Consider the following 26,413-nt stretch of genomic DNA (forward strand, 5'->3'; position numbering starts at 1 on the left):
TCCATGTTCTGCAGGGCTCTCAGGGCAGTGGGGAAAATGGCTTCAAGGCACAGGGAGCGTGCGGGGTTGGAAATGTTGGGAGTGCTGCTTTGTAAAACATACAAACACTGATCTGGTTGCTGATTTTATTTCTGTCTACTAACATTTCTTTCCCCAGCAAAGCCAAACACTTGTAGTTCCTTCACAGCTGAGAGTGATTTATGCCCTCTGAAAAAGGGAAGGAAGAGAAAATCAAGCCCATTTCAAAAAAAAAATTGCGTTTTTCTAGTCCCTGCAAAGAGTTGCAATAGTCTCTGAGTTTTTTGCTGTAAACTTTTCTTACTTTTGCTGGTTTCTCTGCTTTTTGTTCTAAAGTGTTTCTGCACAGCTCTGGGATTGCTCTTCCCTTCAGATTTCCTGGTAACAATCAGGAGGCTCAGCCTGTGAAACTGTAAATTAGTACAAGTCTGTATTTCCAAAGTTAAAATGATTTAATTAACACACATGAGGAATAACTCACTGGTAGCAGAAGGGTTTTATGGATTTTTTTCAATCCATGATTATCACTTGCTATTGTTCTGATTTTACATAAGTAATTGGTGAAGTCTGGGCTGTAATCTCCATGGTGCCTCTCAAATAGGGATGTTTTTTCAGTGACTTTACTTTTATAGCTAAGTACACTTTTCTGCTTTTCTGTGCCAGAGCTGCAAGAGGATTTGCCTTGTCCTTTTTATTGGTTTTTTTTTTGCACCTCAATTTAGCAGACCCTTTAAGCAAGTGTTTAATTTCAGAAATACCCAGTTCATGTTCAGCAGAGTGTTTAAGCAGGATCTTAAAATCAGTCAGATGGTATACATATATTTTATTTCTGGCTAAGCAGAATCAGAGGCTGTAAGGTTTATTGAATTAGTGCTGATGTTTCTCCATCTGTTCTTCCACTCCAAACCAAGCAACAGATCCATTTGATTGCTGTTTGGGGAGCTGAGTTTGAGCTATGGCTTACTGTGGTGTGGCAGCAGAACAGTTGACTTTGTATCTACAAGTGATGGCACAAGATTAATGTGTCAAGAGGAATTCAAAAATGTTAGAAGGGCACTGAGAGAGGACTCAGGGCTGTGTGTTAAGGAGGTGCTGTTCAGCTACAGACAGTAATGTGTCTGGAGCAGTGTGGGAGGGCCAGTGTCTAGTTTTGTGGCTGTAGGATTTTCAGTTGAAACACCATCATTTAATAGCTTTAACATCATGATTAGAAAGGTACTGAGGTGCTGTGGGTTTCTTCTGGGCACAGCAGAGGAGCAGACTGGGAATGGGAGGATGGGGCAACCAGGTGTAAACACGATGGAGCAGGAAGAGTTTGTTTTCTCTCTTCCGCCTACTCACCCCACAGCATGGTCCAACTTTTACTGACTTCCTCGTGTGTTCCCACATCCCTATGAAGACTTTTCATTCTTTGGCTCCCTCCTCTCCTTTGTGTTGTATGTAACCACCTCTGAACGGTGAAGAAGAGAGAGAAGGCTTAGTCCGTGTGATAGAAACAGCTTTTTAACATTTCTGTATTCCCACTTGGAAACTCTAGTCCTGGGAGATCATGGAAACAGGCCTGTGAGGATAAGAAGGAACAGATTTAGAAGAGATTTGAGAATATTTGGTAAGATATAAGAAGAAATTATTTTCCTTCCCCCAGCAATCCTGATCTGGAAGTGTTCCCAAAAATTATAGGGGCCATAAGTGCTGGACAGCCTTGTGTGGTTGGTAAGTGATTATGAGAGACCAGCTCTGTTTCAGGATAAATTTAGAAAATGCAGATAAGTGGTTTCCCAGAACTGCTGGGTTTTTGGCCTCAGGCATGGGCTAGCTGGATACCCAGTTAGGATGCTCATATTTAGTCTCTGGAGCAGATTTGCTCCAAGCAGTGACATTCATGGTAGGGGTTAGAGTTTGAACAGATGATTGTAGGAATCTTTGTAAACTGCTGTGTCAGAGGCAGCCAAAGGCATGGCTTCTTCTCGGGGTTGTGTTGCAGAGCTGGTGATCACACTCACTTGCAGCATGTGGAGATGTTCTACAGAGACAACTCTTCTTCCATATCACTTGTCCTGATCTGGAGTGTTGTTTTTAGCTGTAACACTGCTTCCTGAAGTATTCTCCATGATGGTGCTTTTTTAATTTAAAATGCAACAAATGGCATCTGTTTTCACTCTTGAATGGGTTTCATAGATCCACCTTAAATTCCCTTTGTTTACTGGTTAGTCTCGAGGTGGACATTGGGTTCTGTGTTGGACCTATAGCTCCCCATCCTGAGCAGGGCATCTTTCTTGTTCTATAATGCTGTGAAAATAAAACAAATGGAAAATGCATTTAATAACACTTACTCTTGTGGAATGCAGATTGTACTTTTTGGCAAATATAGTTGATAAGAGTTTGGAGCTGTATTTTTATTTTTTTTAATGTATAATTAACATTGGGACCTAAGAAATGCTTGAGTTTAAAAGTACAGACCCATTGTATTTGGAAATACTGCAATGCTCCCTTAGCATATGTACATCTGCAAACAACTGTTGAAGGACCAAGCCAGCTTTTCTCTCTATGGTTTGCTGCAGTGTAGTGTGTTGATCAATGAGAAGTTAGCATTACATATTTTGAATCCAATTATTAAATATTTAATCTGATATTGAAGGGTAGATTATGCAATCCTGAATTCAGTTTGGTGTCAGAACCCACAACTGCAGTTCATGTTTGTACGAGGCTCTGTAAGGGGTTAGTCATTATTTCTACATCAGATGAACTTTTAACTCTTTCTTTCAACATCAAAACTATTCAAATTAGTGAGCAACATGTAGGTTTTTCTTGTATGAGAAGCATACTCTTTTTCTACTTTCCTGAGGCATTTGAAACACTTGGAAACACCTGAAGTATGAATTCTGTGTTTATTAAATCTCTTTCAAATTTGAAAATAGTTGATTTATTTTAACCCATTCTAGCACATGCTGGTTGCATGTGTTTTCTGGGTCTCATATACCATGCATATGGATGGTTATAAAAATGAGGAGGAGCAAGGAAGTGTTTATGTGCATTAGTGTTTTGTGTATAACAGAAGATAGTGTGTGTAAAGTTGATTGTACAGATACAAAGCCTCCATTACCCCAACACTTCTGCAAATAACACTGAAGTTCTGTTTGGTCAGATTTCTAAGACTGGTTTAAATGCTAGTGACTGCATTGAGTGTGGGTGCTGGGTTTTCCCAGGAGGGATTGTTGGCTTGATTCAAATTGCCTGTGCTGTGGGCATGTTGCACAATCACCACCAATCCTATCCCTGTAGGCACCATTCCTTGTTTATCCCAGATCACAGTCTGTCTGATCTGGTATTTTCACTGTGATACCATAATAATAGTAATAAAAATAATGTAAGATTAGAATTCAGTTCAGTTATGTTTTTATTTACCTTAGATAAGAGAATTTAAATTCTAGCCTTTTCCTAGCTTTTCATGCAGCCAGAGTGGTAGGGGCTTTATTTAATTTTTTATATTGATTTTTCTTTGTTTTCTTTGCCATATGGATCTAAGGGCTGGTGCTTTCAGAATAAACCCACAGCTGTTGTCAGGCTTCCAGTGAGATCCTAAGAGCTGGCAATGCTAGGGAGCTTGTTTTGCTTCAGCTCAGAAATCTGGAGTGGATATCCCCAGGAAATAACACCTTGAGTTCCCACACTGCCTTCCTCACCCCTTTGTGACACTGTGGGATAAATGAAGTTTTGCTTAACTCACTAAGGCTTTTTCATTTGTCTTCTGATCTCTTCCTCCCCCCTCCAGCTCGAACCTTGTCTCCTTGTACTGGAAAACACGCCTGGTGCGAGCACCAGCACCTCAAATTTCAGACCCTTGTTGCTGAGCAGCTTCTGCAGCTTTTGAGGGCTGGCAGAGCTTTAGATCCAGGTGGTGGTTTGTTGGTTTTGGGGTTTTTTTTTTGTTCCCCTTTACTCACTTATCTTCCCTCTTGTTAAAAGTCTCTCGCCCGTATCTGCCGGAAGCCGGGAGCCGTGCGGTGTGGGCTTTCCTTTCCTTCTTCCGCCGCTCACTCTCTGCTCCCCTCCCAGATGAGGAGGGATTCAGCACAGGAGTACAGTGCAGCTCTGCCTTGAAAAGGGACCGGTCTACTTGGGCAGTGCTGAGAGGTTTAAATAAAAACCACTTCCTACTTATCGTCCCATCGCAGCTTGGATGGTCTGGCGGAAGGTGTCGCTACCCGTGTAGGAACCACATGATCTTTAAGGTCCCTTCCAACCCAAACCATTCTGTGATGCCATGATCTTACCATCTTATCTTACATGCCAGATGGGCAGGAGGTGATCCTGTAGTTTCAGCAATCTGTTCAGCTCCCAGATGGAGCAGAACATGGCCTGAGAATATTTTGAAGTATTTTTTCTTCTCTTCTCTCTCTCTGTTTGAAGTAGTCATGCTTCTTTACTCCCCTTTCTGCAGATGAAGGGTGGGCTGGTAAGTCTGTTCTTGATTTCAACCAAAAATTTCCTTTCTGGGTTTACCTTCATGGGACAGAAGCCTGACCAGAGCTGGAGGACTTCTTCCAGGCTTTTTCGATGGGCCATGGCATGGTTGTGCAGAGGGTGGAGCTACTGCTCTCAGGCAGTCCTTGCTTTTTTAACCAAGATACTTTCTTCTGTGAAAGTTGAGCTCAGAAATGTTTCTTACAAAATATTCAGTTCACTGGTATCTGTTACGTATTTTGATGGGAAACTGTTGAAAAGGGAAGATGAGAAAGATTTGACCCAGGATGGTTAAATCTCATAAGAAGACAGATTTCCGTTGTTTCTGGCAAAGCGCAGCAAACTGGATTTTTGTGCTGAACAAAAGCAGATTTTCAAACTTCTTGAAGGCTGAAGTTTGTATACATATTTTTGCTAATAAATCTTCAGTAAGTATTTGCATATCTGTTTTTATCTCCTAGTAGAGAAGCTTGGTTATGCACTCTTTTAACAACCACTACAAAAATTCCGAGTCTGGACAAAATAAGCATCTTTCACAGCCAGGAAGTACAAAATAACAGCAAAGCTTTTTTCTGGAAGAAAGTATGTTTTTATCATCTCTCAATAAAATCCAGGACTTGCAGGGAGACATGCAGGAAAGGCATGAACAGTGAAGCTCAGTGTATGCGGGCAAATGAGCAGGAGTGTCTTCTCAAATGGCCTTGGAAGTGGTTGCCTGAACAACAGGAACAGTGGTGGGAAAATGAGTTAATGCTTGTGAATCCTTATTTGTCCTCTCTGCTTCAGACCAGTACTGCTGGGATGGAGCAGAGTATGAAAAAGATGGTTTGAAGGAGCAATAGATTGCTTAATTTTTTGTAACAAAGATGACTGCTACAAAAAATGAAAACTTGGAGTTTGTACTTGGCTGGATGTGAGAAACTTCTTGCTTTCTCAAAAGGTTTAAAGCTTTTCATAAAGTGTAACGCAGAGTGGCAGCTTGAATATGAAAAGAAACTGCTCTCTTTGTAAGCAAAAGTGACTGTTTGATCCATCTGGGCCGTGTGAAGGTTGCGGATTGCTGGAGGGGTGGACACACTCGCAGTGTTGCAGGGGACTCTGCCTGTCATCTTGCTCCAGATTGAGCCTTTTGAAGTTGCTAAGGGCCCTTTGAGGCTCAACAGGTCATGCAGGCAGCTTTGTGGGTGCTGATTTGGAGATGCCTGTGAGGGTCCTTGAAGCTGATGAGAAAGTGCAGCAGATTCATCATGTGCAGTTCCTTAATCCGTCTGCTGTTGTCCCCTGAGTGGGTGACTGTGGGCTTTGTGCTGACTGCCTCGTTGTACTCTGAGAGTGCAGTGGTTTCTCATACATGACAGCTGAAGAGAAAAACACTCCAGACAGAAATGTCTGTGTTTCCTCGATAAAGGAAGGTCATTTCTTTAGTTACTTGTAATGACTCAGTTGACTTCAGTGCCCCTGTGGATTTATACCAATCACCACCAGAAACTGGATGCTTCCTTCTGTTTCTCTGTGGAAATATTGATTCTGCTTAAATCAAGTGTAATTCTGCTGAAGTCGAGTCATGACTGAGATAAATGGTGGTGAATGGTGGAAGCCACAGTATTGCTTTGTCTGAGTTTCCTTGCAGATTTAACCTGAAATGAGTCACGGAAGGGGTGGGTGGCTGTGCTGGGGCAGAGCAGGGGCAGCTGTTGTCACCACCATTGCCTGCCCAGGTTTCTCTGCCTCTGGTGAAGCATTTGACCGTTTCCCCACCCTGCTCTGCCCATTCCTGTTGCTGATCATGGTGTTTGCTCATTATGACTTTGCTTTCTAGATTGCTTGGCTTTCCAGAGAGATGTGGCTTGCTGGGGGGCCCTTGCCCATAAGAAAGGTTTGCAAATTTTAGGGCAAGACCTCTCAGCAAAGATTCTGAAAACTCTATGTGGTTTTACCTGGTTGATGGCATGCATCTGCATTTGTGTTTATGTACCTTCTTGAATTCCTAATTATTTAAAAACAATCACAGTTCTGCCTCTGCCAAGGAAATTTGTAGCTGGGCAGCAAAGGGAGATCTGGAAATGGTCAGTCTCAGCAACAGGGAGGGGACATCATAGAATCACGGAATAGTTTGGTTTGGAAGGGACCTTTAAATGTCCCCAATCCCCAACCCAGCTCATAGGTGGGGCTGGGTGTCAGTAGATGCATCTCTGGTAGAAGGAAGACAGGGAAATTCCCATTTCTTGCACCCCTGAGCAGGTCAGTGTGATCCCCTGTTTGTGTAACATTCCTGGGGTTTGGCTCCATGTCTCTCCTGAGGGATGCAGGCCTTGGTGGGGTGGTGCACAAGCTGCTCTGTCTCAGATGATCAAAACAGATTTTGGGTTTCCTGAATTAGTTCTGATTCAAAATGAAATTTGTGAACCTGAAGGTGGTGAACACAACACCTCAGTCTTTGCTCACCACCTCAGTGGGCCAGTGTAGCTGCTGTGCAGCTTGGTGAGCTCTGAGGAATTATTGCTTTGAGTGTGCAAAATCAGGGTTTGATGTTAAAAAAGAGACGACTGAATAGAAATTTCTATTGACTACATTTACCTTCTAAGTTATTTTTCATTCTGATCTACAGCATCTTTTTTCCTTTCTTTCCTTTGGATTGGTAAAAAGAAAGCTCATGATAGTGCTGCAGAAAAACAGCTGTCTCACAACACTGAACATCCTGCACAGAGGCAGTTTCACAGAGCAAGTCCAGTTCATTTCAGGAGTGAAAATATTGCTGCAATTCGATGGCTGTTGGGTGTTTGTGAGCAGTGTGCTGGCTTTGGTGTAGAAGTTGTACCATGATAGTTTCATTCTTTCCAACTTATCCCTTTGCTCTTCTGCCTTTCAGGTGTCTGCTGTTCTCTGACAGCTTCTCTGGTGATCTTCACCAGTGATAAATTTGGTGTAAAACGCAGTTGTCATGCCCTTAGCTGCTGGTGTGTCACAGTCTGGGGTAAAAACCACCGATCTGTACCTCAGAAGGACCTTGTGAAATAAAGCTTGTGGCTGGCATTACCGCTAAATCACATTAGATTTCACGACTGAGGAGTGTGTGTGTGTGTCTGGCCCTGGAGCCGGGGCTCCTCTCGCTGCCGTGATTAGAGCGCAGGAGAGCGCGCGTGTCCTGCCCTGCAGGATCCCTCCTCTGCCCGCTGATCCAGCCTTGTTTTCCAGGGAGGGAGCCCGGGAGCCGGAGTCGTGGAGCACGCTGTCGCACACGGTGCACTCGGGGGAGTACAGCGTGCGGCACCACCGCGGGCTCGGCGTGTACCTGCTGACGGCCCAGGCCGAGGAGGGGACAGCGGCCAGCTGGGAGAGGGACATCCGGCACCTGCAGAGGCACATGCAGAGCCACCAGCACCAGGTGAGCAAAAGGCTGACGGGATGGAAGAGGAGCAGATCTGGCTGGTTGCACCTAAGGCACGTTTCCATGGGTGTTTTCTCTGGATTTATTATCCAGCATCCAGGTGGACACCTGTCCGTTTGCTTCTTGGTGGGGAGATGTGATTAAGATCTGATCAAGCTGTATTAGGCAGCAAATATTCTCATTCAGAAGAGAAACAGGCTCAGGACTTTGCAACACCAGCTCTGTTTTGCCTCTCTCTGCTCCCAACTCGTACCTGCTCTGATAGTTTTGGACCCCCTTGAATAGGCAGGAACACCTTCCTGGAGATATGGTGACCCTCTGCCTGTCTGGCAGACATTGGGCAGCTTAAGGCAGGCTCTGGAGTGAGGCTGGAGGTGTGGGCTCTAAGCACAGTGGAGGCATCTCTGTTCAGATGGAAAGTTCAGGAGGAGACTGAGAGGAAAGTTTCTGGGACAGGTGATGGAAAAATGGCTGTTTCAGTAGCAATTCAGTGTAGGACTCAGAGGATAAGCCTGCCTTGGCCACACAAGGTTTGTGCCAAATAATGGTCCCTTCACTGTGCTCCTTGAACTCTGTGGTGGATGGACCACAGGAGCCGTTGGGCTTTGGAAAAGCTTCTTTCTGCTGCTTTAAAATCGATGCCACAGGGTCTCAGTTGGGATGGGCAGGTGAAACATCAGAGCACTTTTGTGCCATTTCTCAGAAACACCCACGAGTCTGGTGCAGTTGGCATCACTTGTGGGTGTTCCTTCATCAGATCACATATCCGGGGTTGCAGAAGTGCAGGATCTGAACAACAGGATATTTTTGTTGCTTTAACTGAGGGAGGGGAGAACTGTTGTGCAGCCAGTGAGCTGGGGGGATGAGCAGAGGAACGGGCCATGCTGAGCCATTTTCAGCCTTCCCTGATTACCTGAGATATTAATTAATTACTCCCAGTCTCAATAGGAACTGGTGGCATGAGTGGCAGATCCAGGCTAACTGTGAAATCTCTTCCCCTTTCCATCAAAAGACCCTGAACCATGGCAAACATATCCAGATCACTGCTTGTTTGCTCATGCAGATGCCAGATTGGGAACATTTTGCCTGACAATGAAATCAGAAATAGACTTTACTTTCCACCACTGTTTTACTTCACATCTAATCTGATTTGAATTTGGAAAGCAGCCCTGTAATTATTTCATTTAGGTTTATTTTGGGTCAGTTGAAAGCCTGTTGGCTTCCTTTGGTGATGGCTGTATTTTTCCGGCTATCAGCAGAGTGACTTCACTGTGAGGATGCTGGGGCTGCTGTGGCCCCTCCTTTTGAAAACCCTGCTTGTTCCCAAGCAGGTGTCACTTGTTGTCTGTCTGTCCATCCTGGGTGGGATCCAGGAGCACAGTCTCCATGGTCTGCTGTGGGGTTACAGCCACCAAAGGCCTGGCACACGGTTTGCCCTTGCAAAAAATACCTGCAGCCTGTGGGTACTGCTGCATGCAGAGCCCCATGTGCCATCCCTGATGCTACACAAGGAGTGGAGGTGCCTCCAGTGCTCACCTGTCTTGGGATGCCTCAAAACCAGGGAGGCACAGCTGCCAGCATCCACGGGAGCTGAGGAGCAGGGATGTTTTGAATAGCAGGGAGATTCGTGGCAAACACCAGAAGTACATTTAGTGGTCTGTGACTCAGTGGGTCTGTGGCACTGCTCAGTGTTTGCAAATCTCAGAGTGTGGAAAGACAAGTAAATGCAGTATCCTCAAGGTAGTAGTGATGATTTTAGCTACTATTAGTATATTCAATACCCAGAAATTCTCTGTGATGCATCAGTTAACATAGCGGCTATTTCAATTATCAGAATGTTTAAGCTGGCAGTTTTGTTTTGAAGTTGTATTTCTCTGAGAACTAAAAACTTAAACAAAATTTGCAGGGAGCTGTTCAAGTTAGACTTCCAATATGCATATATTTTTTGGAATCCTTAAGTAAATGCAAGAAAAGCTCAGATTTTACATAGTTCATTAGCGTTTTATATATGTGTAGAGTCTCAGGTACTTAGTGAGAAACCAGTGTGACCTTGTGGTGCAAAACCCTAAGCAAATGTGTGGGGAGCTCTGTTGGGTGTACACTGAGAGACTGGAGTTGCTCAGTGATTTAATAAGCCACTATTTCTAAGATGTGAACATTTATATGTTCTCTTCTACAGAAAAGAGAATATGAAAGGAAATATTGAAACAGACAGTTCTTTTTAAGTAAAGGTTTGATTGTATTAAACTGTAAAAGATTGACAAAAGCAGGTGCTCTGGAAGGAAAATGCAGATTAGAGAGGAATTGATTATGATCCTACTGTTCCATGATAATGCATGTATTAATTTTAATAATATGTCATCATTTTGAAATTTTTATTTCCAGTTAGGAAATAAATTTCAGATATTTAATTACGCCTGCAGTTCTCAGGAATAGATTAGATTATTAGTTCAGTCCTGGGAGCAGGAGGCCGTTGGTGTGTTTGGACATTGCCAGCCAATGCCCATGTCTGAAGTAGCATTTCCATCCATAGAAAGAAAATTGAGAAATGCTGGCAAGAGCTGGAGAATGCTGGGTGGGGATCTGAAGATGCTCTTAAGGAGCATTTGCTTGAAGTCCTTTGGGACTGGGCTTGTATATATTTGCATTACTTGGTAGACTGATTTCTGCTCTTTACTGATCTTGAATTTACGTGCACTCAAGAACTGAGACTACAGCTTCTCAAAGAGCAATTACCAACATTACAGTTCTTTCCACTTGTGGCAGATGGTGTAGCAGGGGGCTAGAGAGACAAATTTCAGCTTTGGGGTGTTCAGGCTGGCTTCAGGGAAAATTCTTCATGGGAGGGTGGTGTGGCATGGGAACAGATTGCCCAGAGAGGCTGTGGATTATAAATTGGAGGTTTGGCAAGATAAAGTCATGGTTGACCTGATGCTGCAATGGCAGTAGGCCAGTTTCAGGCAGGTGGTTGGACTAAATGACCTTTAAATGTTCTTTTCAACCAATGTTTCTGTCATTCTAATAGTTTCAATATTACCTCCTCCTAATAAAACCAACACGTAAAATCCACTGCACTGCATTTGTAGCTCTCTCCTGGATGTCACCAGGAAGAAGATTCATGTGGAGTAGGATTGGGTAGATACAGGTCTTGAGTAACTGCATGACAAAATAAAGTGGTTTTAAGAGTTTATTTTTTTTATTTTGTGTCTTGTTACAGAGTTTGAGGCAGCAGACAGAACCTGTACTGGGAGATTCTGGAGACAGCTGTGCTAAAGGAGCAGAGCCAGAGGATCACCTGGCCACTGCCCCTCAGAGCCGAGAAGAAATGACAAGAGAAGAAAGGCAGGAAAATCCATCTGATCTGGTTCACCTGGACATTGGGCAGCTTTCAGACCAAACCCAGCAGGAGGAGAAATGCAACAGCAGCAGTCTGGGAGCTTCTAATGATGCACCAAAAGACACGTCTAGCCTGGGGGGTGCAAACAGCCCAGCAAGCTTCTGTGAAAGTAAAAACACAGTGATATTGTGTAAAAAGGAAGGAGAGGCGGGGCTGAGATCTGCAGAGGGCTCTGGGATTGTGTCAGAGGAGGGCTGCACTGTGAGCCTGTGTGCGAGCGTAAATGGTGCTGTAAATCTCCCACCCTCTGGAAATACAGATGAGGAAGCTGGAATGACATCGGCTGGAGTTGTTCTGGATCAGGCTGGCGTGGGCAGTGCAGACAGAGCCCCTCAGGAGGTGCAGAGTGCTGAGGAGTTTGCTGACAGCGCCGCTGCTGTGGCTGCAGCTGCAGGTGGAGCCCCAGCTTCCTCGGAGGGCCTGGATGTGGCCATGGGCCAGGCTGAGTGCAGGAACTGTGCCGGGGCACCTGAGAGGGCCAAGGGCCAGCGGCGGGCAGAGGATGGGATGGCAGAGCCTGCTGAGAGGACTACAAACCTGCAAGAGAAATGCCCAGCCAAGGAGGAGTCATCCAGTGCTGCTCAGCCCCTGCTCAGTGGTTTTAATGGCACGGAGTGTTCGGATGGGGAGGATGCAGATGTGGGAGTGGTACCAGCCTGTGACGGGGCAGATGCAGATGGTGTCACTGGCAGTGTCTCTGCTGACCTTTGCAAGACTGGCAGTAACAAAGAGACTGACGGGGACTTGTACACTGCTCAGGTAAACGGTGATTTCACGGAAAGCCAGGGTGATGCCAGTGTCACAGGGAGGCAGGAGGTCACTGCGAGCACTGGGGAGGCATTGCCAGCAGTGAATGGGGTGGAGGTTCCTGCACGTGCATTAAAACCTGCTCCTGGTTTGGAAGTCCACGGCAGCAGTGAGAGTGCAGAGCAAGAAGGGCAGGTGGAAGCAGGCTGCAGAGGTGGAAAATCCAGCTTGCCCTCACTGGAAGACAGTGTGGAAACTGATGGCCCTGATGCTGAACCTGAAAACAGAGATGTTGGTGGATCTAATGAAAGTGGTGCAGAACCTGCACATTGCTGGGAGAGTGGTGTGATCGCTGACCATGGGGCTGAAGCCATGGACAGCAGTGAAAAGGAGCCAGTAGGAACTGATACCAGCAGCTGCAGAGATGGAGGAAGCAAAGATTCTGCAGGCGGGGTTCAGGAAGTTGTTGCCTGTCACCCTTCTGCTGCTCAAACTGGCATTAAGAGTGCAATGGACAACAGCTTCAGAGCAGACACTGCTCAGCAGAGCGAACGTGAGGAACGTGAGCCTGCATCGCTCCCTCCAGAGGATGCGAGCACAGGCCTGGCAGAGGAAGAGCCTGCCCAGGCTGGAGCAGAGAAAGCAGAAAGTGCTTCAGAGCAGGAGGGGAGGAGCAGCAAGGTGGAATCGCCCTCTCCCCTACCCAGAGGAGAGGGGCTGGCTGTGAGTCAGGAGGGAGATGCTGCAGTGGCACCTCCCGGGCAGGAGGCAGCTCTGCAAGGTAATGACCCTGGATCAGCTGCGTGTGCCAAGGGAGCAGACTGTGCCGAGGATGATTTAATAGGCACACCCTCTGCAACTCATAATGAGGAATCTAAACAAAACCAGGAAATGGTGGTGGCGAGGGCAGGCTCAGCAGAGCTCTCCTGGCAGCATGGTGGGGACCATGGTGGAGTAGCTGCTGCCTGGCCTGGGGACCATGCTGGAGACGAGGGCTCCCCGGAGCAGGGCCACTCGCAGCAAGCTGAAGGAGGCAAAGCTGAGCCTGAGCAGGAGGTTCATGTGAATGGCAATGAGCAGGATTTGTCAGAGGAACTTCTTGCTGCTGTCGTGAAACCCTCTGCCTGCAGTCTGGGGGGGCCTGTGGTGGGCTGCAGCAATGTGGACGCTGGGCTGAAAGCAACAGACCAACCCAGAGAAGATTGCAAGACGGGAGCAGAGGTTGCAGCAGAAGGCACCATGCATGGACCTGCATCAGCAGATGAGTCACTGGGTGCAGAGGGTGACCCTTGTCCGAATGCTGGGCTGAACCAAGAACAAGACCCCACTCAAACCCTACAGCAAATCTCCCCCCACGGCAGCAGCCCCGAGTTAAAGGATGCCTCAGAGGTGGGAGCCCCGAGTGATGCCCGTGAGGGTAAGGAGGCGCCCAGGCCGGTGCCAGTGGCCCCTGCAGCAGCGTATCCAGAGGAGCAGGAGGGCACAGAGAGCGTGCTGCCCCGGGCAGCGCTGCAGCCCATCGCAGAGGAGCCCACGTGTGACAGCGACTCCAGCACCGACACCGTCTGCCCGGGCGGCGACAGCGACGCTGCCCCTGCCGGGGCTCTGCCCCAGGGGGAGGCCTTGGCTGGGCCCCACGGAAAGCAGAGCCCAGCTGTACCTGCAGAGCCCTTCTCGCCGTGTTCCTGCCACTTACACGCTGTTGAGTCACTGGAAAGTGTGGGAGTGAAGAGTTTGGTATCGGCTAATGATGCCTCTTCTCTGGATAAAGTTCCTAAAATGGTAACAAGTTTTGATGCAGTGGTTTTTGCAGCAGAGACACTTTGTTCTCATGAAGTACCTGCTGCAGAAAAAGTGGGGCTGGAGCCCCAGACTGCAGTGGATGCCAGAGCCAGCCTTAATGGACAAATGGATTTAAATTCCTCAACAAAGAAGAGGAATATCAGCCTGGCAGCGCCAGGAGCCGAGCCTGTTACAGGTAGGAAAACTCAATTGGTAGCCTACTTTTTAGCTTTTTCTTTGTAGGCATGTCTCTGTTACATCATCAGCAAAGCAAAGAAAGGAAGAGCTGGAGGCTTGTGTTAGAGAGGAAGCGTTTGAGGCTTTTCTTCCGAGAGACAAAAAATTTGTAGTTACATATAAAAATTTCCAATTCAAGTTCATGTTGCTTGTCTGGCACTGGAGGTAAGAACAGAACATCATCTGTGAATTTGTACTGAAGAATTTCTAGCATGTAAATCCTTGCTGGAGAAGAAATGAATGGGAGGGAGCTATTTGGATTACTTTATCTTCAAGTTATAAGTTTTCCTGTGGGCATGAGGGTTTATTTCCTAGGTGCTATTCCTTCGCTTTTCCGCTTTATTTTTGCTAACGCGGAGCCAGTGTGTACAACAAGGCTCTCCTGATTTTCTGTGCTTGTCAACTTGAGCCAGCTGCCAGTGTCCCTCTGGCCAAAGCTGCTTCCTGATGGGCAGTGTTAGGTCATTTAAAGCAGGCAGTGAGCCCTACCCCCGCTGCCTTTTCCTGCCTGCAGAGCTTTTCTGTCGGGCAGAGCAGCCGGTGGCGTTTGCCAGCGCGTCTCAGCAGTGCTGGAGCTCCAGTGATGAGGATTCCTGGCCCCTGTGGGCTGGGAAGTGGGACTGGAATTCCCCGTGGATGAGTGGTGATGGGGGACAGCAGTGGGACCTGGGGGACAGCATAGAAGCCTCGGGTCCATGCAGCAGGAGCTGATGGAAAGCATCACCAGGTAACTCCAGGAAGGGAGATAAAGGGGTACATTGAATGAAAAAGAAATGAGTTTGTTCCTCCAGCCTGGGATTTAAGAGTAGGTGAATTTGGTACTGAAGCATGGAGCTAATCTGATCTGTGTGTCCCACCTGTTCAGGCAGCTGTTACATGGAAGCAGCTGAACTTTCTCAGTTGCCATTTTTTCTTTGCTATGAGAAAAGCATACAGTGCCTCTTGCTTTCCCAGCACTGAACAAACAAACAAACAAAACATTTAAATGATTAAAAGAAAATCTGCCATGATATAAATCATGAAGCTGTGAAGTTATAAAGCTGTTTCACTGCTCTAATGCTGAGAGCTGTTTCTTCAGTTTAAGTGCAGCATGGGATGATGGTAGAGAATTTGTTCTGGTATGTGACAGCAGAATGATTGAGGGCAGAAAAAAGGTTTGGAGGGGAGGGGGATGTCAGTGGAAGGTCCAGCAAATCCATTTTTTGTTCAGTTCAGGATTTTTAGAATGTTTGTGTGTCGAGAGCTAAGCAGTAAACATGACTCAAGAGATCACTAGTAAGTGATCACTAGAAAGATCTAAATGTGGGTTAGAAACCTATTTTCAGAAGGAACCTATTTTAATGCTGTGTTGGTTTGACAATAGATGGGAGTGGCTGTAAGTCAATACTTGGCTGGGCTCCTTTTCCTAGGAGCCTTTGGCTCTGCCAGCTCTAATCTGTACAGTCCAGGTCTTTACCTCTGGTTGGATTCTTGGAGCTATGACATTGTCTAGGCGAGGTTTTAAAAGCAAAAGGGACCAGACAGTCTAATAAGTGGTAGCTAAAGTAGGAAAGTAATGTTAAGTCATCATTCTGTATTAGGGTATGGAAAGGAGAGAAAAAAAGTAGATGATCCTTAGAATACATAAGAATTACTGACTTAAAATACGTAAGGACTTAGGGCTGAAAGGTCTTGGAATAAAATGGTCTGAATAAAAAAATAATAAAATGATAAATAATCTGTCCTTAAGCAGAAATTGTTTATGTGCAGTGAGTTGCTGCTCAAAACAACATTTCAGTTGTATTATTTTCTCTTGAAGTACTTTAGGATCATTTTGAATCAAAAAGTTTGGGAAGCCCAAATGAAAAATGGACTAAGCAGAGGCAAGTGACTGCCATGAATCCAAGGTTGCTGTTTGGAATATTTCTAAATCTGATCTCCTATAGAGCACCATCTAGAACTTTGATAGGGCAGTAATTCAACAGAAATGATTTGTTGTTTGTAATTATTGCTGTGTACATTTTTCATGTTGATGTCTAGCCTTGGGTAGCACGTTTTTTGTAGGAGTTCAGTGTCAGCCTTCAATTTTTCTCTGCTGTGCCAGTTCTGGGGAGTTTTCCCTGAAGTCTGGGTTTGTAAAGAGGATTTTGTATCCGTGCTGGACTTGTCGTTCTCAGAATGAATCATGTCTTTTTTCAGTGGAATACAATAAAACCTTCCTAAAGGAAGTGTAGGTCACAAGGCCATTTCTCATAAACTCGTGTAGTCAGAGGGGTTTATTGTCATGGTAATTTATCAGCAATGTAATCAGCTGATAATTGCTGTTGCCATTACTCTAGATCATTGAGGTCTTTAATTTTTTTTTATTTATATTGTGAAGCTGCTCCCAACTATACATACACCTGTTTATCTCATTGCCTCTGCTTAGTTTCCGCCTACCCCCAAAACAAAGACTTCAAAAGGCTAATTTCCTTATCCAGACAGGTATCTAGTGACTGGTCACAGCCCTGAAGGAAGCTGATGAGGGTAGATCCTGCTTTCCTGAGGCATCTCCTCCTACTGTTAGCTCCAGACTCAGAACTGCATTAGAGCTGAGTAATGGGTTCTGCAAGTCAGGCAGGTAGATGCTACTCATTTAAAAAGAGAGGAGTTAGGTTATGAAATCATTCCACAGTAGCCAGGCTGGGTGAGAAGAGAAGAGATGCCATGGATTTGTGCTGACAAAACACCTCAGAGTAGCTGCAGTTTCTTGGCAGAAACCAAACCAAGCAAGGTTAGATTGTATGGTTGGGGTCTGCCATCTTAAATAACAAATACTGTAATTATTTCTCCCTAGTTATTCTCTTGGGAGAAATATTTCCTGTAGATCTCAGTATTTCAAGAAAATATTCCTTGACAGAAGAATATCACCTTATAAGTCTTCACCTCATTCTTATCAGTGGTATTTTCCCAATGGAAAAGCTCTTGGTACAATTTCCTTCCTGTGTTAGAGTGGCAGGATGAGCAGGTAACAAATGTCACTAATGGTGCCACATGTGCAACAAGGGGCTCTACACCCAGAGACCTCTGTGACAGCTTTAATAGTGCTTTTCCTTTGGGATATTTCTTAATGGAAATTTAGAAAGAAGTGACAGAGGGAAAAAATTGTTTTGAATTTCATCCTGAGGGCAAAATGTCTTCATCCTCCATTTCTTACCCAGCAGGGTGAGCTTGCTTCTCCCATCCTCAGTGCACCAAATGTTTCTTAGTTGCATGTTCTGTCTTTGGATCAGTATCTCAACCATGGTGGCATTGCCATGACCCTGAGCAGATCTCCCAGCAAATGGAACTCACAGAAATTTCTAGTATTACATCTGATTTTTGAGTCTGCCCACAAATTCATACAATTGAGGAGAAATCATTGCAAAACCAGATGGTCCCAAAAAACAAGGGTAGACATTAAAGCCAATGGAAAACCATTAGTGACAATTGTTAGGACGATTTCCCCATGAAGATGGGAGGCTCCTCTTGCTAAATCCCTGTACGAGTAAACTCACTGCAAGCATACGTCACCCTTAAGAAGGCGTTGTCATCCATCCAGTGTTTGTTTTTAGTAGAAGTCAGAGTGGGAGTGGGATTACAGGGGGGGTTTAGCCCTGACACAGCCACTCTCCATCTGGGTGGCTTTGGTCAAATCACTTCACTCCTCTAAAAGTGTCCTGTGTGTCATGAGAGTCCTTAGCTTAGGGTTGAAAGGGAATTACGGTGTTGACTTCATGCCAGGAAAAGGTAAGCACGGGGAACCCCTGGGGAATGGTGACTAATGAAAACTTGGCTGGGCAGAGGAAGCAGCTGGGACATGAAATTTGTACAACTGTGGTGGTGACACCATCACAGGAGTGTGGAGAAGGGGAAAGTCAGCTGGGACTTTGTAAACTCCAGCAGCAAAGATTTTGCTTTCCTAGTCCAGGGGTTAATTCTCTCATCTGTAAGGCAGTGCAGGTGGGTTGAATTTTTTTTGTGACTTTTTTTTGGCTTAAAATAACTATTGAGAGCAGACAAGGCTGGTTTCCTGTGTTATCTTTGTGTGAAGTCAGCAAGAAACAAAAATTTGGAAATCGAATAGACTTGAAGGGGTTCAAATGGACTTGTTGAAGAGCCTTGGGGGCTGGGTTTTCTTTGCTTTTTTGAGGGGGAGAGGGGGCTGGTTTGAATAAACAGAACAATGTTAGTAGCCCTGAGAGAAGTTTGGTTTTAAATTACCTTTGTGGACCTTCTTTTTGCACAGGGAGGTTGCAAATGAAAACTGAGGACGAGGTGGATTTTCAGAAGGGCAGCACGGAGGAAGTGGTGAGTGCAGGTGTTGTCACCTTGTCCTTTGCTGTACTTTATAAAGAAACGCCTCTGCTGCTGTGACCTGCTGGTTTCCTTTCTGTAGCCTCTGTGAAGCTGAATAATGTCCAGTGATGTTGCTTTAGCCTTTTAAAAATAGCCTGGCCTTTTTTAACCCTTGCGTTTTCAACCGCTGGATTAAGGCACATTTATGTTTTCTGAGTCAGCGACAGATCGAGCCAAGAGTTCCTCATGGGGCAAGGTTGTACCGAGATTTGTGTATGATTTGACAAAAGCCATGTGCTGGAATGCACTGGAGGTTGGTGATGCTGTGTGGGGGCAGCAGCTGCTTCAAGGTGCCTGCACTGCTGCTGCTGCCGGGGTGGTCCTGGAGCTCCTGTCCATCCCTTCCCTGCTTTGTGTTTCCAGGGAGGTTTTGGCCAGAGGGCTGTGGTTGATGCTGGTGTGTGCACAGACTCCAAGGCCTAAAGGCAGTGTGGGCTGGGGGTGTTTGTGCCTTAGCTGGAAGAAAAATGAATAATGGGAGGATGTATGGGGATCAAATGTGGGGGGAAGTCCATATTCCTCATGTCACTGAAACAGTGTAAGTAGATCATGCTGTGAATCAGGAATCCATTGGTATTGTATTCTGTTACTTGTTCTTTATTTAAGGACTGTCTGTGATTAAAAAAAAAAAGGTGTATATTTATCTGTACATGAACATAATTTTAATTTAAAGCACCACTAAAACAAAGTCTGCTTTGTCAATAGCTGTGGTTTTTCGGTCTTACCTTTCCTAGCTGGATTTGTATTTGCTCCTGTATTTTATGTGTGGTTTCATATTCCTGAAAAAGTGTTTTGTAAATGGTAAATTGATGGCAGCCTTGTGTTGGAGCATGTTGCCTTTGAGCAGCTGGGTTTGTGTCTTGCCCTACCATTATGAAGCTGTTAAAAGGGAAAATACTGTGGGGATGAGTTTACACTGAAGGGTGGAGCTCCAAAAATCTTTGCTCATCATGCAGTAAAGCTCTTTGAGCAGCAGAACAGTCTTGCCAAAGGTTGTAATAAAATCAGGTTTATTATGTTTTTAACAAGTTAAGGCTTAATTTCTGTAGCTGTTTGCTTGGTGAGTTAGCCAGGGACTAGAGAAAATAATTTTCCAAGCTAAAATTTGTGCTGATATGGAAGTGTTTCATTACTAGAATGTGTGAGTGTAAAGATGCTACTGAGTTGGTTTTTTTTTACTAAAACCCCTTTATTAAAGATAATTTTCCTGACCAAGACTTCCAAATCTGGTCGTGAAGTAAGAAATCTTTAGAAAACGAAGATTAGGACACGGCCTTTTACTTTCAAACAAGGACAAAAGAGAGAAAAAAAATGAATTTGGCTTCCATTTTGCATGTTTTAAAGGCATTTTTGGTTTTGTGTGTGTGCTTTCTTCTCTTCTTCCTCTCCCTCCCTCCCTGTCAAACACCTCTTTAGAAATCCGGCTTTTCCAAGGCAGGAATGGGAGTGCCAGGGGAATGGAAAGTTTACTGCAGGACTGACAGGGTTTCCTGTTGCTACGTTCAACAGAAACAAAATAACAACTGCACTATATTAAGCTCATTTAACAAGAAAAAAAACCCTCAACCAAGAAGGAGTGGAAGGCTTATAAATAGAGCTTAATTCACACATGTGGGCTGTGTCAGAGCCTGCTGGTGAAAGCCGTGGCGCTTTGTGCCTCTCCTGCCACGTCCTGACTCTGCTTTATTTAGTGCTGCCTCTTTTTGTAGCCAGGAGTGTTTCAGGTGCTCCTTAGCTTCTCATCACGGAGCCATTTTGTGGTTAGTAAAGGTGATTTTCTTAGCCTGCTGCAAATAAAAGCGTTGTTGCTTGCCCCCAGTCAGGAGCTGCAGGTATTTTGCAGCCTCGCTGGTGCCGTCGGCAGTTTTGGATCTTGGGAGTTATTGTTAAGCCCTGTTTTATGGGTGAGAAATTTGCACACTGCTTTTCATGAGCATAAGTTACCAAAAAAAACCAGTCTTGGAGTTTAAAAAGTGCGATTTCTTGTATAGTTCAGCCAGGCTGAAGGACAGTAGCTTGAGTACTCTGGAGAGAGAAGGGGGAAAACTCTTCTAAGCTGGGTTCTGAAGAATGGAAAATTGTGAAGAATTTTTAGAATTAGCTGGATCTGTGATGCCAGTGTTACATATGTGAGATCTCACACTTTCTCCTGTAGTTGTTTCAGAAGACTCCTATGCATGTCATGGAAAAGCTGCTGCTAAAAAATGTTTAGGAAAATCATGGTCTGCAGGGTTATAAGCACTGAAAAGAAAACAATGAAAAAATGGGGGTTTTTTTCCCAATTAAAATGAGTTTTTGAATTACATGTTTCTTAAATTTCCAGAATCTTTTCTCAGAAGTTGTATCTGCTCTGTAAAACTCAGTAACCAGCACTTCTCAGGCTCCTTGCATGGCGGGCAGTGGGTGCTTATCCTGCCAGAGACTCTCCTGGTCCTTATCTTCCTGCGTAGTTTGGGAATCCTGAGTAGAGCTGGGACAATCACTTGATGTGATCTGTTAAAATGAGAATTTAGCATTTTTAAAATGGAATATTTTTTAACTCTGATGAGAAATTTCGTTTGGCTTCTGCCTGCTGTGATATTAAAATAAATTAAAATGGAGCCTGTGGCTCCAGCATCCTAAAAGTAAAGCAGCAATTTAAAATGAACTGTAGCCTGAAATGTTTCTCTTGTGCTGATCCCAGAAACTGGTTGTGATTCATTACTTGCTGAATCTTTGTCTTCACGTGGCAGGATGGATAAAGGTTGTGCTGCTGGGTTTATCTGATGGCTTTGGTTGTCTGAGCCTGTGACTGAGAAATTGAAGCCTGGCTGACCTCAGGAACAGAGTTCACTGGGAAACAGCCTTCCCATGCCATTTATTAATTGTATTAGTTAGTTCCTATTGAATTGAATGCATCCTACCTTTACCAGAGGAGTCAATATTTAATTAATGCCTGTGTTTTCAGAAGTTGCAGAGAATGAAGCTTAGAATACTCCTTTCACTTTCATCCCTCCACTGATCCAAGTGGTGCAGTAACAATTGAAATATCAACAAGGTCACTTTCTGGGGGGAAACTTGCAATATTTTCACTCATGATTTGGAAGATGGAGGTATGTTTATCACACTCAGATGATATCAGGTCAGGAGGGATTGCAGGCACTTGAGAGAACAGGGTCAGGGTTCAGAATGACCTTAAGAAATTGGAGAGCACGTCCAGATAAGAGATAAAAGCAGACTCTAAGTGCTGCATTTGCAAAGGAGTAAGCAAAATGCACTTTTACCAAGTCAGGTTTAAGCTGGGGAGGGATAGACTAAAATAGGACTGAGGGTTTCTAGTGGATTTCAAATGAATCAACAGCAAGAGCTACTGCAAGAGAGCAAATCTTGTTTTGAGTTATATTTGAAGGAGTGTCCTCTGTGAGGTGTGGGAGGTGACTTAGTCGTGTGTGGCACTGTGGAGCCATCATCAGTGCCATGAAATCCACTTTGGGGTGCCCTGCTCAGAGGAAGATGCAGGCAGATGGGAAAAGTGTCCAGAAGGAAACAATGAGAAGAGATTAAGAAACGTGAGAAGAGATTGAAAGAACTACATTTATTCGGTGCAGCAAAAAGAAAACCATTGTGCAATCCAGCAGTCTGCCAACATGTAATAGTAGTTATTAAAGCCCCAGATTTCCATGGCAGTTTAATTTACTGATTTGTTAATTTGCCAGGATGATTTAGGCTGGATGTTGTGAAAACATCCTGTTACCATCATAAAACTGTTGCAAGACCACCTAGGGAGGCCAGGAAACCTCCTTCCCTGAGAGTTGTTACAGATAAGAGCGATGATGCTGTCAGGACAGAGGCTCAGGTCCGTTGTTGCCCATTGCCTTTGGCTTGTAGGCCCCCAGGTTTGTGCTTTGCTGAACAGGGAGAAGAGCAAGGAGCGGCTTGGCCAGGGTCTGGCAGGGTGTGCAGAGGAAGGGGGCTGAGACAGCAAGACTGCAGGAGATTAAAGTGGGAAGAATGGGATGGAAAAGAGCTTATGAGAGAGAGTAGAGACCCACATGGCACTGAGATGAGTGTTGGGATGGACAGTAGGTGTGAAGAATGCACAGATTTTTCCTTCCCCCAATCTCATGTTTCTCTTCCTTGGAATCATCAGATAAATGGATAAAATTCTGGCCAAGGTGTACAGTGTCACCCACCTCCTGTGGCTGGTGCTGAGGAGCAGTCTGGTGTAGTTGTTGCCAGATCAAGTGGTGCTTCATGGTTCCAAACTACTGAACTTTGTTGGTGAACCAAGACAAGAGGTTGTTAAAGTTTTCCAGGCTCCAATTTATTGTCTTAGGAATTACCTATTTTAACAAACTGCTCACCCTGAGGACATGACAAAATCCAGGTTGTCTGTGTGCATTGAAGTTCATTTTCTCCATGTGCATGGGTGTACATGTGTACATGCTATGGGATGGGGGTTGTAAATCCCTTTTTTCCAAAGGGTGTGCAGAACAGCACAGAAATCTCCTCAACAGCTTGGACAATTTCAGAGCAAGTGACTGAAGTGTTGGAAACAAGTCAGAGCTGGGTTTGGTGATGGAAAGTGCAGTATTAACAATAGACTGTTCTCACCCTGCCTCTTCAAAATCACTTGTGTAACCCTCTCTTTGTCAATGTTGTCCTGTAACTACAGTAAACACGGAAAAACTGCGCCAAAAGGGAGCCTGCCCTAAGCCTGGCATTAATGCTGGAGGCTGACACACACTCACCCAGCGGGTCAAGGCTTTGGGCTTGTCATCTGCCAGGCCCTTTCTCACACCCACCAGCATCCTGTGTCTGCCCCGGATGCTCAGAGCACAGGCTTTGAGCTCGGTGAGGAAATTGTGTCAGCTGGCCAGCCTGAGTGAATTCATCGCTGTGTAGGACACATCACCCCAGCTGCTCTGAGCATCGCCACACAAGCTGCAGAGAGCCAGAATAAAAGCTGGGGGAAGGAAAAGAAAAAGAAATTCAAGCCAGGCTGGGGTTCTTGTTTGGTCTTTACTATTACTCATGCCTTGAAGGCATTTATACAGCTATTGTGGCAGGTTTTTTTGTGCTGCACTGAATTTCTCTGGGTGCTGCATTTCCGATGCCTTTTTATCCAGCATTTTGATAATCCCCAGCTCAAGGCAGTGGTTTCCAAGCTCAGTCACAGGATTCACGGATGTTAAGGGGTGAGGCAGGAACGTGGACACGCAGCCAAATCCCTGGCTCAGGGCAGGGATGCTGCTCCCAGGTCTGGCTGGGGGCAGATGAAGGCGCCTGCGCCGCCCCCACCGCGGCTTGTGCCAGCCCCTGCTGATCTCTGGAGATGGTGAGTTAATTCTCCTCCCCTACGCCCTCCCCTTCAGCCACTGCTCTTTGCAGGCAAAGATTGCTGCCTGATACTCTGCATTTTCATCATTTCCTCATTTTCTCTAGCGAAACATCTGGCTGTCATCCTCCTATTTGCAGCAAAGTTTATCCTTCTTTTTTCACACTCTTTGTTAAAAGCATCAAGATCTACCTGCAGTTTCATCTGCAGACTCTGTTGCCTCGAAGGCAGAGTTGTGTGGATATTCTTGCTGTAGTTTTGAGATGGTTTCGATTGAAGACAGCTGCTTAATAACTACAGTACTTCAGTGCTCACTTATGGCTTGCTTCAGACAAAGGGGTTCACTCATAAATTATTTACATCAGTGTATTAAAGTAGCTTCCAGAGACCCTTTTTAGGATCAGGACTCTGTTATTTTACAAGTTTGTAAAATACAGATCAACAGATTTTAAGTATAGAAAATCCTGGGTTTGGAGTTCTCCTCCAGGGGTTTGATATATTCATTTTTTATGCAGTCATGAAAGTATGGATACTTTCATACTTTCCATAAAATAATGGATAGGACTATTACTCTAGCAAAGGAATGCTGGCACTGAATATTGTACCTCATGAAGGAAAATACCGTGCTGTTTTTGAATGGTCCGATCTTCTTTATCCTATGGGTTCTTTTATTTGTGTTTGAAATATCTTAAAAGTTTTGTGGTGGAACTGTTGTACAGTACACATGGTTACTGCACACTGAATTCCTGGTCTAAATATAGAAAGAACGGAGATGACAACGTGGGAGACCAAATGTGGGCTTTTGATGGAGGCTGCATTATTATGACAAATGGGTACTCTAGTATCAGGTCACTGAGTTTTTATCCTTCTGAAGGAACTTAGCTAGTTCCATTCTGATATTTTGGAAGCCAGAGCTGGCCCCTTACAGTGTAGACAGGCCACCATTTATGCTTTTCTGTAGATTACATTTTTTGCAGTTCATTGTTACACCACCTTAAAGAAAAAGCTTATACATACAAGAAATAGATTTTTAATTATATTCCCATACATTTTTTTTGGGTTTTTATGAGTTGTTGTGGGATGGACAGGAGAAATGAACAGGAACTCTTGGCCACTGATGACGCAGGCTCTAGCAATATCCAGGCATAGTATTTCTTACTTTAACTTCCAGCAAAGGATGAAAAGAGTGATGGGAGTAAAAAGATAAGAAGTACTGTTAAACTTTTTCCATGGAAACATGGAATCAAAATGCATGTCACCTCATGGTCCTTTCACAGATTTCCCTTTTTATTATTGTTCTCAGCCTTTTTCCCACCTATTTTAGGTTGTTTGCCTTCCCTTATTATATTATTTTCATGCAAAGGTGAAAACCTTTTTATTTTCCTGCAGCATCTCAGCTTTTTCTGCTCAGTGTCTGTTTCTGCTTGGTGTTATGTACAGATCCTCGTGTGGCCCAGGGTGATTCAGCTGTGTTGCAGAATGTTTCTGGGCTCAAACTGCTGTTAAAACATCAGATGAGATAAAAGCCTGGGTGATAACTAAATGTTTGCCTATTCATGCAGCATCCTTGCACTGAGCACACTGATGGCTCTCTGGCTTGACAGGGTTTGCAGTTGTACAGGGAAAACTGGAGGTGGTAGAGAGGTCTTGAAGATTGGGACTGTGAAACCAAAATAGAAGATTAATGTTGCAGTGGCTGGACTCTGTGATTTGGTATCCAAGCATGTGATATTTCAAATAAAAGTTTGGGAGGGAATGGGTTTGGCTGAGCCAGGGCAGGTTCAGGTCAGAATTAAAACTCCCAGGGTCAGAGCAATGCCTTGGTGTTGTATTTGGCTGTGGGCAGTCATAGCTGTCCTTGCTTTCATAATACCAAATTAATTGAAACTTTCAAGACAAAGAAACTTCTGAATTTTGGGAGAAGACTTTAATCATAAATCAAGCCAAAGAAGAGGTGATGGCTTCAAATGGCATGTACAAAGCATGGACAAGAGTTACTTTTTTTACTGGGATCCCAGAGCAGGTAGACACAAAGGATAAGAATTTCTTCTCAGTGCTGCTGTACCTCCTTGCCATTACCACTTTGTTTTTTAACTGTTGTGGGCTGTGTTTTGGACTTCTACTTTGGAATAACCCCAGCAAGGAGACTGTAACTAGAACATAAAATGTTTTGCAATGGTTTAATAAAACATACTTCGTCAGCTGTATAAGAATTAGCAGATGGGAGCAAATTCTAAACTAAGCTTTCTTTAGTACTTGGTCTCTTGCAGCTAATAAAGTTCTTCTCCATCCACTTCTCTTTTTGCTTCTCGTATACATTAAATTTATGCCTAAATAAGCATGTACTTGATGTAGCAAACTGTCTGATTTTCTCTTAAGCAGTGGTGAACTTAACTGTTCCCTCCCTTCTTGCTGTGTTTATCATCTTAGTGCCAGTGATGTACTGATGAAAATGAAGGCAGTAGCTGTGCCCAAGAGACTAATCCAAAAAACAGAGCAAATATTTCTGGATTACCTTGTTTGCTTTCTCTTCTGTTTGTGTAGTTTGCAACAGGAATTGTTGCTATTCTGTGTTTAACCTGAGTTATGCTGCTCTCCTTTCAGATCTGCAGAAGGCCTGATGGGTGGTTTATGGCTTCCTCAGCCTGCTTAGATATTACTTCTCCCTAAAGACTTTGCCCTGATACCATTACAGCCACTTAATAGT

General features: G+C 44.7%; 1 protein-coding gene across 7 annotated transcripts in view; it reads left to right on the forward strand.

Annotated features, from left to right (window-relative positions):
• Positions 1 to 26,413, forward strand: part of AKAP13 (A-kinase anchoring protein 13) — a 205,516-nt gene that overhangs the window by 96,767 nt on the left and 82,336 nt on the right. For all 7 annotated transcript variants that reach the window (XM_063412789.1, XM_063412790.1, XM_063412788.1 and 4 more), the window contains 3 exons: positions 7,678 to 7,867; positions 11,088 to 13,992; positions 18,280 to 18,341. In XM_063412789.1, the coding sequence (XP_063268859.1) occupies positions 7,678 to 7,867; positions 11,088 to 13,992; positions 18,280 to 18,341 (3,157 nt within the window). The remainder of the gene's footprint in view (positions 1 to 7,677; positions 7,868 to 11,087; positions 13,993 to 18,279; positions 18,342 to 26,413) is intronic.

Source organism: Prinia subflava, chromosome 15, assembly GCF_021018805.1.
Source record: "Prinia subflava isolate CZ2003 ecotype Zambia chromosome 15, Cam_Psub_1.2, whole genome shotgun sequence".
Lineage (NCBI taxonomy): Eukaryota > Metazoa > Chordata > Aves > Passeriformes > Cisticolidae > Prinia > Prinia subflava.